Genomic DNA, 13,921 nt, shown 5'->3' with positions numbered 1-13,921 from the left:
AATGGTTGTTTGAACTCAAGAACGAAATTTTATTAATGCGTGTCAAAAATTAAAGCGCGAGGGAGTATTTATTTATTAATTTAACATATTTTATTTTCTATATTTTTTTATCAAAGTTTTTTAAATTAATAAAATAAAAAAAAACCAAATAATAAATTATTTATCGATAAAACTGTACACATCGTAGATCGTCAACGTCTACTCCTTTCCAGAGTGTCTCACATCCAAACTTCCTTAACAACTCACCCCCCCCCCCCAAACAACCCATTTATAAATACACACACAAACCCTATAATTAAACACACTAAAACAAACACATTAATTCACTAAACCCTAATTATGGAACCAAAACCAATCAAATTCAATACGCTTCTAAAACAATCATCTCTAGCACCGGATGATCATGAAGAAGAAGAAGATCAAGTAGATATTGATCCGCGAGTTAATCTCATGTATTTAGCTAATGAAGGTGATTTAGATGGAATTGAAGAGCTTCTTAGTTCCGGAATTGATGTTAATTTTCGCGATATCGATGATCGAACTGCGCTCCATGTTTCGGCTTGTCAGGGGAAAACTGAGGTTGTTGAGTTGTTGTTGAGTAGAGGGGCCAATGTTGAGTGTAGTGATCGCTGGGGAAGCACGGTATGTGCTTTTTTTTATTTTTCGCCTTCTCGTGGAATAGTTTTCGTTGTTATGTAGTTTATTAATTTGCGGAATTGTGAAAGTGTGGAATGTGAATTGTGTCGAGTGGGATTAGTTGTTATGTGAATTGTTGTGGCGTGTTAAATTGTTGTTAAACTGAATGCGAGGCTGAGTTTAGTGAGAATAGTTGTTATGCATTTTTAATATTTTGCGGAATTGTGTGTACTAAAAGTGTGATAGGTGGATTGTGCTTGTGTTGTAGTTGTTTTGCACATTTTAATTAAAAGTGCATAATGTGAGTTGTGGGTTCGTGTTAAAACTGTTTTCACTGAGTTTGAGGTGAGTTTGTAGATTTATATAGGATCTAATTTTAGTTTAGGACACGCGAGAACTATTTTGCACTTTTTGTATATGTTTTGCGGAGGTGCTGAACAATTGTTTTAAGTGCTGTATGTTCTATGGTCTATGTGATGTGAGCTTACAGACACATTTGGTGTAAAGAAATATTTGTGTGATATTACTAAAATCTATTATTAGTAAGTTTGTAATGAGGATTATTACATTGTGAATACTTACTCTAATAAGAACGTTTTTTTGGAAGTTAGGATTTGACCTTAGGATAATTTAATGGGATATTCCTAAGGGTACCATTGTGGTTTTAACTTATACGGAGAGTACCTTGTTGCCGTAGTATTGGCTTCTCCAAATAGTATAGATACTGAATATTAGAGTACGAATGAAGATGAATATGCTAAATTGCTTGTTGCTTGAAAAGAGGACGAATATTAAACTGAATTTATCTTGATCTTTATTTTAAAATATTTAATGATATACGGCTAACAAGCCAAAAGTTTAGGTGCACCGCGATTAAGTCAAAACTTACGAGAGAGTACCACTGAGAAAAGTTAATACCAAACTGCTACCATTGAGAATATTCCTAATTTAATTTAGGGAATCCAAAATGCGAATTATTGTTTTCCATGGTAGAATTAATTTCCCTATCAACCAAGTATATGTTCGGTTAATTTTATCATGGACTATATATTAGAACAGAAGAAGGAACAACAAAGAAGAGATGATCTTGTTGGTTGCATATCGAATTCTTTTATTAAATTTTGGTGGCTTTCATGAATAGTTGCAAATTTTAGTTGAATACTTGACAACAGGATGCAACGGTCTTTATGATACTTTTGAGACATGTATTCTGTAAATGTAAGTTCTGCTTTATAATTCCCTACATTATTCTGGTTCAACCATATATAACCTATTCTGATGATCCATCTACATGCTGAAATTATGTATTAACTCTCCTCCATCTTCTTAGCGGTCACCTCTGCCTACCGTGGATGTTCGATTATTCGTAGTTAGCATGTCGTCATCAATGTGATTATAGGAAAGCTCTCCCCAAATTTCAACTATTAGCCTATTAGGGAAGGTCCCTTGCTGTCTATATCTAGTAGAATTACATTGCATATACTTTATGTCTATTGTGTTATGCATTTTGTAAGGTATCTTCGAAGAAATTATGAGTATAGGTAATTTTCAATAGGAAATAATGGTAGGTAGGAGGGAAGACTTGAAAAGAATTGAGTGGGTGAAAATCTTCCATGATGAGGTTTGGGTAGAAAATGGGTATCTTGAAGATGTAGCATTTCTTCTCAAATTTGAGGGTTTGAGCTCTAGTTGAGGTTTTTATGAATGGAATGGAGGACAGAATGAAATTTCTAAACATTTAGTCATATTATAATTCAAGCTTAATCTGTTTCTTTTATTTTCATTCAACCCAACCAGAAGCAGCATTAGGGTCTTGGACCATATCCACCTGCACCATGTTTTCCGTACAAATGAAACCCTTCATAAACTGGTATGTGATTATAGCAATACGGCTGATCTACTCTAAAAGTTATGTATTAAAACTAATTATTGGGAGCAGATATAGAAAAGTTGATAAGAGAAACCATAGAATTCGTTCTAATAAATTCCTCTTTTATTTTTTTTGTGCTGACTATCATACATATGCCTACTTGATCGTAATTTTTTGCGCCGATTATCGTACATATGCCTACTAGATCGTCCTTTATTCTGAAATGAAACTTCCTGTAACCAGAAAATAAATGCAGTTCATGTGCCATCATGATGAACTCATCACTTCCACGGTTCCACTACTTTGATTTATACTTGCCAAAATTTTGTAAATCTGAGAAAGATTTGTTAGAGAACTAGTTGACAACAGTCACAAAGTAGAATAATAGACTGCTATATTGGTATCGTCAGATTCACTCACACACTTGCAAATTCTCACTCACACACACTTTTTTGTATATATTCTCTAATTTTATTAGCTATATGCCTGTGAATACTACCTTCCTAAACACTTTAGGCTTTCTATAGAGCAAGCATATGGTTTTTCATTGATATTACAATTTACCGCTTCTTTTTCAGCCTCTTGCAGATGCGATACATTATCAAAATCATGACGTGATTAAACTTTTAGAGAAACATGGAGCCAAGCTTCTGGTAAGCACTTCACAAATGTTTTGATCACCATATCGTTTTGTGCCAGATCTGTTCGTATTACTTTTTTTTAATACTTTTAATGTTACTTTGAGCTAACTTTTCAGAATTATCTTTTTATGTCATTTAAATTTAGGTAGCCCCCATGCACGTCAAAAATTTCCGTGAAGTTCCAGAGTATGAGATAGATCCTAAGGAGCTCGATTTTACAAACAGCGTGGAATTAACAAAGGTAAGTTTCTTCTATGTGTAATGCTTAATGTAATTTAACGCTAGTGAAAATTAAATAGCTTTGCAATATTGTCAAATGTTGTAATTTATACTATTGCTTAAGCATGTAAATCTTCAAGTCTATATAAAAATAATAAATATGATGGTATGTGTTTAAACTCTGGTAGTATATCAAAGGTATCTGTATCTATGCAATCTATATAGTTCTATCTTGCGTGGATTTTAATTAATAAATAGAATCTGTTATGCGTCTAGTTGTTCAGTTTGTGAAGATTCTATTCCCTTGGACTTGATTCAGTGGGAACTTTTGCGGAAAAATGGACGGAAGCGATACAGGTGCAAGTGGAAAATTTTCCGAAAAATGGACGGAAGTGATACAGGTGTGAATGTAGGAGACCGGGGTTTAAGGCAATAATCTTTGTATTCAGGGGTAAATGTAGGAGATCAGGGTTTAAGGAAAGGGTTCTAAAGTTGGTGCAGAGCTGAAAGTCTTGCATAGAATATTTATTATTTGATTTGCATTAAAATCAATTGATTGGAAAAATATTTGATTTTTGGCGGAGGACCCTGTTTTTTAAGATTATGTTGAACAGGCAGCATAGATGTTTTCAGAATCAGCTACTAGTTGTAGAAAACATAGATAAACTGCAGTTTAGTCAAAGTTGATACAGTAGAACCTCGTTAGATGAATATCTAATAAATAAATAACTTTTTCAAATGGATACTGTTTCCGGTCCCAACTTATAGGGCTAATGAATTATTAACCTCAAGTCTCCAACAAATTAATAATCTCGATAAATGAATAAAATACTCCAATCTTAAGGGTGGTCAAGGTCTAACTGTACTTGCTGTTTAGATCCATGTTCGTTTGGAATTGCTTTATGGCTTTATATTAAATCTTCTGTACTCAACAAACAATTTGTATGCATCTACTTGTTTTTGAAAATATTATCGTGTAACAGGGTACCTACCGTGTTGCTTCTTGGCGTGGAACACAAGTTGCTGTGAAGAAGCTTTCTGAGGAAGTGACTAACGATGATGATAAAGTGTGGGTACTTGTTTCTTAACTTATTATATATGTATAGATCATGAGTAAAATTTTCTAGTCTCCTCATATGATTTTATTCGCTGTTTTCTTTAGGAGGGCTTTCATAGATGAGCTTGCATTACTTCAGAAAATAAGGCATCCAAATGTTGTTCAGTTTCTTGGTGCTGTTACTCAAAGTAGTCCAATGATGATTGTCACAGAGTATTTACCTAAGGTCTTTGTTTTTACTAAATTGATCTTTATAGGTTTGCTGATACGCAGAAACTGATTATCTGCCTTAAGTTCTGATGCTTTCTACAAACCACAGGACATGCTCATTTTCACATTTTACAGTATTAATTTAAACAACGTTTCTGTCTCCATTTTTTCAAAAGTAACACATAAGTTTACTTCGTACTAGTTATCATGTAAATCAGTTGCTTGTAAGAATTATTGTATGTATGGGCAATATAGGCTCATGGAGAAAGCTGTAGTTCTTTTAAATTCATTTTACCTGAATATATATTAAATCAGCCTGTATAGAATTTACAGACTCATTGTTGGTAACCATTCTTGTAGGGTGATCTCTGTGCTTATATGAAAGAAAGAAGAGCACTGAAACCGCTGAAAGCTGTTAGATTTGCACTAGACATAGCAAGGTTTGTACCTTAACTGAATTATTGTTGTTGCGTAGCATCAGTAGTGTTTAGTACTTTGCATACACACGTCTTAAGAAAGTAGCTATATTATGCATTATTTACATGAAATGTTGATTGATATCGTAACAGTAGATCTTTAAGTTTTCTTTAACATTTTATTTAGGATTCATATATCTATAATGAAACAAGTCTGTTGTGATTTTAAAATTTTTCTGCACTTGACTTTCTGTAGTTGTGGGTCTTTAAAATTCCGTTTATAGGATAAAGTCACTACTACTTATGTGTTATACTAACTGTTAGGCCCAGCAATTGGATTGGATTGGTAAAGATGATGTGCAAGCCCTTAGTCATACACTATTTAAACTATATATTACTTATTCCAGAAGTTAATTTGTTTTTGATAATATTAATAGTCTACTTTGCTTTGAGAATATTTGCAAAGGTTCTGGTATATGAAGCTTATATGCTTTCTGTCTTCTTTTATTTGAGTTCTTTATTTGCTTAGTGGTTGAGCTTGTCGGAGGATCTGAAGCAGTCCTCTATTGTGAATGCTGTTTTGCAATGTAAAAGGAAATCCATAAACTGTCTTTCTGAGTATAGTTCTACAAGTAACCCATTGTTTGGTAAACTTGCAGGGGATTGAACTATTTGCACGAGATTAAACCAGAAGCAATAATACACCGTGATCTTGAGCCTGCGTAAGTTACTTGTTACAATAATTTAACCTATGAATGCGCTGGCACTGGCATGTAACAGAATAACACACGTGAACATGACCCAAGAATGACATATACCCACAAGAACATGACACAAGGACAATGTACCAACATTTTATTCTTCTATTAGTAGCCATTAGAGAATTAATGTCAACTTTTAAAAGTTATTTATCTATACAGAATGACAAATTTCTATAATTATATAACGTGAGAACTTAGAAGACAAATTTAATTGCTCAGCGAGTGTAGTAAAAATAAAATGTAGCATTTGTATGATAGAATAATGAGAAATATATGTAATTGAAAAGAGAAAAATGCCCGTAAGTACGTACGTAGGGGAGTTATATAAGTACGTAGTGTATTTTAATGATAGAATTGGTAAATTTTTAATCAAGTTGTGTAATTACAGATGTACCTGCGTGCATTAACATTAAAAAAGCCTGTGTACTCACCTAACTTAGGTGAGAACGTACTTAGGAGAATTAAACTCAATTGAAAATGTCACAGATTCAATTAATGATGAGTTTTACATGATGCTTCAATTTGCCATTGCAATGGGTCCCAGTGTCCCTTATAGGGATCTTGGTCTCTTATTAGTTATTATTCACTGCCACTGATTTAACCATTTAATGGTGTTAGGTGCTTAAGGGTCTAATCTATGCAATTCTGTGATGGTTTTACCGAGTTTCTTAATTACTTGTGTAATGTGACAGTAACATATTGCGGGATGACTCTGGGCATCTGAAAGTTGCAGATTTTGGAGTTAGCAAACTGCTAAAAGTTACGAGCAGAGTAAAAGAGAATAGACCAGTGACTTGTCAGGACACATCTTGTAAGTCAAAATCTTGAAATACTACTGGTATACAAGTCACGGTGGCAATAAGGTCGGCCTGATTGGTGCGACATGTGAAAGTTTGATAAATTTTATAATATTTTCTAATACATACATATTTAAGGGAAAATATATGGGAGAGACCTGACTAAGAACATTTATTTCAGATTATCATTGGTTGACCTTGTAAGAAAGCTTGTTTATAGAATAGCACGGGACCGATCATTTCTTTTTTATTGGAATCTTTCAATAAGTCGCTGTTAGTATGTTTAGTGATTTAATCATTGATATAGAAACTTCAGTTGCTTAGGTTCAACAGTTATGGTTGGCCTCTGTAAATGTTTTCTGGTTTCACCCCTATATTCATCTCATTTCTTAGTGAGGTAAATTTCTTTGACAAAGGACAGGCCGCTATGTTGCTCCAGAGGTTTTCGGAAATGAAGAGTATGATACTACGGTGGATGTTTTCTCATTTGCGTTAATTCTACAGGAGGTAAGACTTTATTTTGGTCGAAAGTGTAGACATTAGCCACCGCTTTTCTCCTTCTTTTTCTTGGATTCCTATGACCATGTTTCAGTAGCATATTCTTCTTTCAGTGATATCATCTTATTGCCAATGTTTGTAGTAGATGTATGTGATTGCATATAATATTTTTATGAGAAATATTTACTTCCTCACTTTGTTAAATTTCATTGTGTACGAAAGATATATTTATCAGATGTATGTATTGGTGGTCTTCATGTAAGAAAAACAGTAATCACATTGAAAAGACTATAAATTTCACAAATATACGATATTGGTGCGATTGACCAAATATTTTGTGTTTGATACCAATCCATTATGTTAAATATTTTGTAGATCATTTTCATTTTCAATAATCTAGAAGTTTAGAGGTTTTCTAAGTGCTTGCTAAGATGCTATATTGCTGTCCAATCATATATTGTCTGCTAAGAAATTGTTAATTAAGAGAAACATTTTGTGGTCCTACCATTGGATTTGGTAGGAGAACTAAATTAATGCATTGACTGCAACAATGCTTTAATGAATCAATGTATGCTGAAGTGTAACTCTACCCCGGTACCGTATAAGCATACTTGAACAAAATAGTGTCTCAATTTCACAATTGAATAATTGATACTTTTTTGTATTATGGTATGATAAATAAAATATTGATGTCAGTAACATATATTAAACAGTTGAGCAATAAGTCACCAGTGCTATGAGTATGTAGGACAATAAGTAGTATCTTTACTGAACTTAATGTTATCATCCAAAATCAGAAGCATACATACAAGATTTGTTTATTAAGGTACATAATTTCATTTCCTTTAAAAAGTTGTATTGTAATAATTTGACTTGTACGTGAAGTCATTGGATTTTATCTTTATGTGTTATAGTCCTGTCTCATAGATAAAGCTTTAGTTAATAAGACCCTTATTTGGAGACTGGAGTACTAAATAACTCGGTGCTAGCTCACTACTACTAATTAAAAAAATTTAAAATTTCTTTGTAGATTATGAACAGGTGTGCTGTTTAGCAGGTGTGCTGTTTAGCTATTTAACTATTAACTGTTGAATTACTTGACAGCTTTAATCTTTATTTTTTTAATGAATTTTTTGCTGAAATGATGCAGTTAGTACTGAGTAATTTATGTTTCAAAGGAGCAAACTTGGTGTTTGTATTGTAATTTGTATTAAGAGGCACTATTATAATTAATAAAGAACATACATGTAAACCGTGTATTCCGTCCATTTTTTTTAACTAAAATTTTAAGATAAGTTTAATAGTTGTGTAGGTAACCAACTCTCCCAAAACTTTAAGGCCTTAATTGGATCATATGTTGTTGAAAATATCCAACACTCCCCCTCAGGCCCTCACCAGTACGAGTGGAGAAACACACCACATAAACACTAAGCAAACAAATTTTCGAATACCGTGGGTGGCAGGGTTTGAATTGTAGACCTCTCCCCAAACCAAGCTCTCATGCCATGCTAAGTGAAGTGACCAACTCTTCCAAAACCTTAAAAGGTGTTAGGAGGAAGTCTTAATTGGATAATATTTTATATTTAACTATACTTAAAACAGACTTTGTAAGTTGGGATCTGTATTTTGTATTCTAGATGATTGAAGGCCACCCACCATTTTCTGCCAAGCAAGAAAGTGAAGTTCCCAAAGCATATGCTGCAAAGGACCGGCCTGCATTCACAGCTCCCACGAAGTATTATGCACATGGACTTAAAGAGTAATTCTCTATCTTCTTGGTATTATTTTTAGTTTTCAGGCGATTTATTTGACTGATTATGTTAATTAGCTTGACAATGTGTGAATTAGTCATCTTCCTTCATTTAAAGGAAGCACTTGTCATTAATTCCTGTGTCATTTGTGCATATTAATACAAAGTAAACCCAAGTTGTATTTCATAGGGATTAGGTGTCCAGAATAAGAAAGTATGTAAAGAAAAGATTCAACCTCATCTCTATAATTATTCTAACTCCGGTAATCATGTAAACATTATGATATACAGTTATTAAATTAACAACATATACAACTGTCTACGCTCCCTCAAGGTGGAACATATATGTCAATTATGCCTAGCTTGTTACAAAGATAATTGACTTTAACTCCACTCTAAGCCTTTGTGAACAAGTCACCTGACCGTTCTCCGATCTTTACGTAACAGTAGCGATGGAACCTTCAGTTTTTTTAAGGGTATTAATTGAACAATCTAACTCAACCTGTTTAGTCCGCTTATGAAAAACTGGAAGATTTGTGGAGAGAAGCTTCGTTATTGCAATACAATTTAGAAGAATATAAACATTTCATGCCAATTTCACCCAAGAGATGATATATCAACATAATTTTACAAGCCGACTGTGACATAGCCCTATATTCTCCTTCTACACTAGAACAAGGTACAACGTGCTCCTTCTTACTTTTTCATGAATTCAGATTTCCATCCACAAAGACACAATATCCTGTTGTGGATCTTCTAGTCATCTTACAACCTGCTCAAACAAAATCAGAAAAGCATTTGATATGAGGTTGGTTGTGATTTATATGTAATATAGCTCTACCAAGTGCTCCTTTTAAGTAGCATAAGATATGCTCCAAAGCAGCCTAATGATGGACATGTGGAGAAGACGAGAACTGACTTACTGTAGTTACTGCATATGCAATGTTCAGACGAGTTATTGGAAGATAGTTTATTTTCCCAACTATTTTTTTAGATCTTTCGGGATGCCCAAACAGTGCTCCTTCCTTGTTAAGTTGAGAATCTGGAAGCATTGGAGTACTACATGGATTTGCTCCCTATTTTCCTCTTCCTATTAACAAATCAAACTCATATGTTTTTTTTGAGATGACAAAAAGCCTTTTTTACCTCTCAAGACTTCAATGCCAAAAAAATGCTTCAACATTTCCAAGTCTTTCGTATAAACCTTATTATGAAGAAAAGACTTGAGAGATGAAATGCTAACACTATAACTCCTGGTTATAACAGTATCATCTACATATACAACTAAAATGATACCAACAAAAGTTTTTTTTGCAAAAAATTGTGGGATCAGATTTACTCTTTACCATTGTAAATGCTTTAAGTGTCTGATTAAATTTTCTAAAACAATCTCATAGACTTTCTCTAAGACCATACAAATTTTTTTTAAAGATAGCAAACCTTCTTTTTCATACATCCATAATCCCCCCAAGGCAACAAAATCAGGTGTTTGCTCCAATATATCTACGGAGATCACCATATGATTGTAATTTTTATTTTAACTGATGCAAAGGGTAGTCCTAAGTTGCTACTAAGGAAATAACTGAACAGAGGTTAACTTTGCAACTGGAGAAAAAGTATTACAATAATCAACTCTATAGGTCTGGGCATATCCCCGAGAAACAGCCAACAAGAAATACAATATACGTCCAATGGGTTGTTCTAATTCTTAAGTACCTTTATCAGTTGAGGCTTTCCTCTAACATTGCACTGCACCCATCAGGATTAGATAAAGCTTCATGACAGATTTAGAGAAGGTTACAGAATTTATGGAAACTACAAAGGAGCGAGAAGTTTGACAGATGATCATATAATACAAAAGTAGAGATGGGATGTGCACTAATGTTTACCTTTGCGTTGAGAAATAGGAAGATCATCGGTTGAAACAGGATCTGATGACGAAGCAGCTGGCACCGAATGTGCCAGGGGGAGGTTGTTTAAAGTAGACTTTCGGAGGAGGAATGGGAACTAAGGTTGACTCAATGACATGAGTTGGTATTTTTTCAAGTGTTAATGCTGGAATAAAGCAATTTCAGGTTCGGAATCAGTTTCAGATTCAGGTGTTGAATCAGACAAGGGTGAAGTAGGTGAATTGGTAAGAACTGACAAATCATCGACCTCCTCCTTGTTAGTTAAGACCGAAGTTGAAAAGAATGAAGTATCCTCTAAAAAAGTAACGTCTTTGTAGACAAGGGATATATAGAGTTGGGACAATTGCATCCGTACTCTTTTTGATGGCGAGAGAATCCTAAGAATACACATTTTATGGACTTAGGATTTAACTTAATTACCGATGGGCGAAAGTCGCATACGATGATAACACATCCTAAAATCTTAATTTCGGAGTCAGTGTCAGATTCAGGTGTTTAATCAGACAAGGGTGAAGTAGGTGAATTGGTAAGAACTGACAAATCATCGACCTCCTCCTTGTTAGTTGAGACCGAAGTTGAAAAGAATGAAGTGTCCTCTAAAAAAGTAACATCTTTGTAGACAAGGGATATATAGAGTTGGGACAATTGCATCCGTACTCTTTTTGATGGCGACAGAATCCTAAGAAAACACATTTTATGGACTTAGGATTTAACTTAATTACGGATGGGCGAAAGTCGCGTACGATGACAACGCATCCAAAAATCTTTGGTTCAATGGCATATGGAGGCTTTTTTGGGAATAAAATATGAAATGGAGTTTGACTAGAAGGACCGATTATGGCATGCGATTCATAAAAAAACATGTTAAAACTGCATTAGCCCGCAAAGATTTAGGCATGGCCATTTGAAATAATAATGCTCTGGAAGTCTCAAGAAGGTGTCTATTTTGGTATTATGTTAGGTACTCCATTTTGAGATGGTGTATCAACACATAAAGTTTGGTGGATATTGCTATTTTGAGTTGCAAAGGTTTGTAAGTTGTTGATAAGTATTCTTTTGCAGAAAGCATGATGCAAGTTTGTCAAGTTTTGGTCCGCACATATTTTATGGTATTACACTACTGAACTGGATCATTACTAATGAGGTTTGTCATTGTAGTAGGAAATTTGGATCAATAATAATTTTAGTTTTTGAAAAGGAGTGCACATATCATACCAGGAATGTCCCAGTTTCAACTTTGTTATGAATGTCAAGACTTATTCTGTGCTCAATAAAATTTGGAAATAGTACTGCTATGGACGAAAGTCTATAAAGAGACATATGGACATGTCATCTAATCTTATATGTTATGAATAGGTCTATATTTTCTGTGGTGTCTGCAAACTGTTTTGCTCAGCCAAAGTTTCTTTTAGCGGAAAATTTAAATTACTTGTTATTACTTATTATTTATTAATGATTTAATTAGAGTCATGACTTGTTAATTTTTAGATAGATTTATTTGTTTGTTATAGGTTGATTGAAGAGTGCTGGAGTGAGAAACCAGCCAAGAGACCAACGTTCAAGAAAATAATTCCACGGCTGGAGTCTATCTGCGATACTTTGAGTCAGAGGGATCGATGGAAGGTTTGTCCCATAGATGGCTGCAATTAGGAAAATTTATACTAGAAATAATTGCATCTTTTGGCCCATCAGTAATATATGATATGCATACTTAAAAAGGAAACTTAAAAACAGTAATAATATTTGGTGATTCGTTGGTAAATCTAGAACCCTGTCAAAAAACATTAAGGTCCGGATGCATGTAAGAATCATACATATTTTTGGCATAATTAAGTGAACACAGGAGGAACTCTCTACACTTGTGATTTTATACAGTGTGTATGTGTTTCTTTTTGTTTATAATATATGTTGATTTTACAGGCAAGACCGCTAAGATGCTTTCAGAATCTAGAGGCAATGTGGAAGAAAGATCGTTCGAGTCGTGGCAGTCACAGTCGTTCATCTCGTGCAACAAACAGATAGTGTTGTTCAACCACCTTAGCCATCTCTTGCCTCAGCTATGTCGAAAAATGTTTGCCCTTCCAGTTATACAAAGATGAAGTGACTTAATTGACGAAGTTGCCATTCAAAAAAGTAAAGAAAGATGAAACGAACTTAAGGAGTTGAGATTCGGAAATATTGATATTGTTTTCTATAGAAAGATGCTCATTCTTTTTGTCATCTCCGGATCTTCCTACGGGGATGATGACTAATTGGCCGTTTCTTGCAACAGGAATTCGGCAACTATTTATGCACAAGAATAAATATTTCAATTTGCAGTCAGTTTGATGAAAAAATTTAGTTTACAATTCTCGTTGTTAGAAGTGATGATTGTTGTTTGACTCATCATTACCCACCATTTTTTTGACATATGAGAGTTCAGTTTTTTCCTAACAATAAAAATGGAAGAGAGATGCAGCTTGAGGTAGTAAACTACTTTAACTGGTCCAGAAATGAGTGAAGTGAAGAGAACCCGGGAGTATTTTTTACATATTTCTCCCTAAAATTTTATTTCGAAAGTCTAGAGCAGATTCTTTTTTAGTATAATAAGTCATACGAAAGGAAGTTTGAGAAATAAAACATAATTAGGTTGATACCACAAGAATTGGTTGTGCTGTTTATAGCAAAGTTGTACTTTATCAGTGTTCACCAACTTTTCTGTGCATATTATTCGATTAATCAGTGCTTCTTCTAAGCCTGTCTTCCATAATATCAATAATGCAAAGCTTTTCATGGTTCACCAGATATCATTGTCTTCCATGTGCATTGATACTATATATGCTATCATGTATTGAAAAAGAACATAATTTTAACATGTGAAAATAAATTGCTCAACATCCGTGAAGGTAACAAGTGAATGTACAAAGAGAAAAATGTGAATGAAATGCTAAACATAAATGCGAAATAGCAAAATGTTAGAATTAGTGCTAAAATAAAATTTTAAAATAATAATGATAAATATAATTGTATATTTAAATATATATAGTTAAAATATACTTTTATTTGAAAATGTTTGAGTCATTTTAAAACTATAAATTAGAGTATAAGTTCTAATTAAACCAAAAGCCTGATTCCAAAATATAGCAATAATTATACTTATTTTAGCAATATCATTGG

The 13,921-nt window shown here is 33.6% G+C and overlaps 1 protein-coding gene across 1 annotated transcript; it reads left to right on the top strand.

Moving 5' to 3' along the window:
* Positions 1-243: 243 nt before the first annotated feature.
* LOC141677948 (serine/threonine-protein kinase 12-like) lies at positions 244-13,146 on the top strand. Its single transcript, XM_074484102.1, has 12 exons — positions 244-642; positions 3,085-3,159; positions 3,293-3,388; positions 4,350-4,435; positions 4,529-4,649; positions 4,994-5,073; positions 5,709-5,771; positions 6,503-6,621; positions 7,029-7,114; positions 8,743-8,864; positions 12,277-12,388; positions 12,686-13,146. The coding sequence occupies exons 1-12, from the start codon at positions 340-342 to the stop codon at positions 12,785-12,787; spliced, it is 1,365 nt and encodes a 454-aa protein (XP_074340203.1). The 5' UTR covers positions 244-339; the 3' UTR covers positions 12,788-13,146.
* Positions 13,147-13,921: the final 775 nt, after the last annotated feature.

Source organism: Apium graveolens, chromosome 8, assembly GCF_009905375.1.
Source record: "Apium graveolens cultivar Ventura chromosome 8, ASM990537v1, whole genome shotgun sequence".
Lineage (NCBI taxonomy): Eukaryota > Viridiplantae > Streptophyta > Magnoliopsida > Apiales > Apiaceae > Apium > Apium graveolens.
The sequence above is the reverse complement of the archived record's forward strand: the minus strand, read 5'-3'. Positions and strand labels throughout refer to the sequence as shown.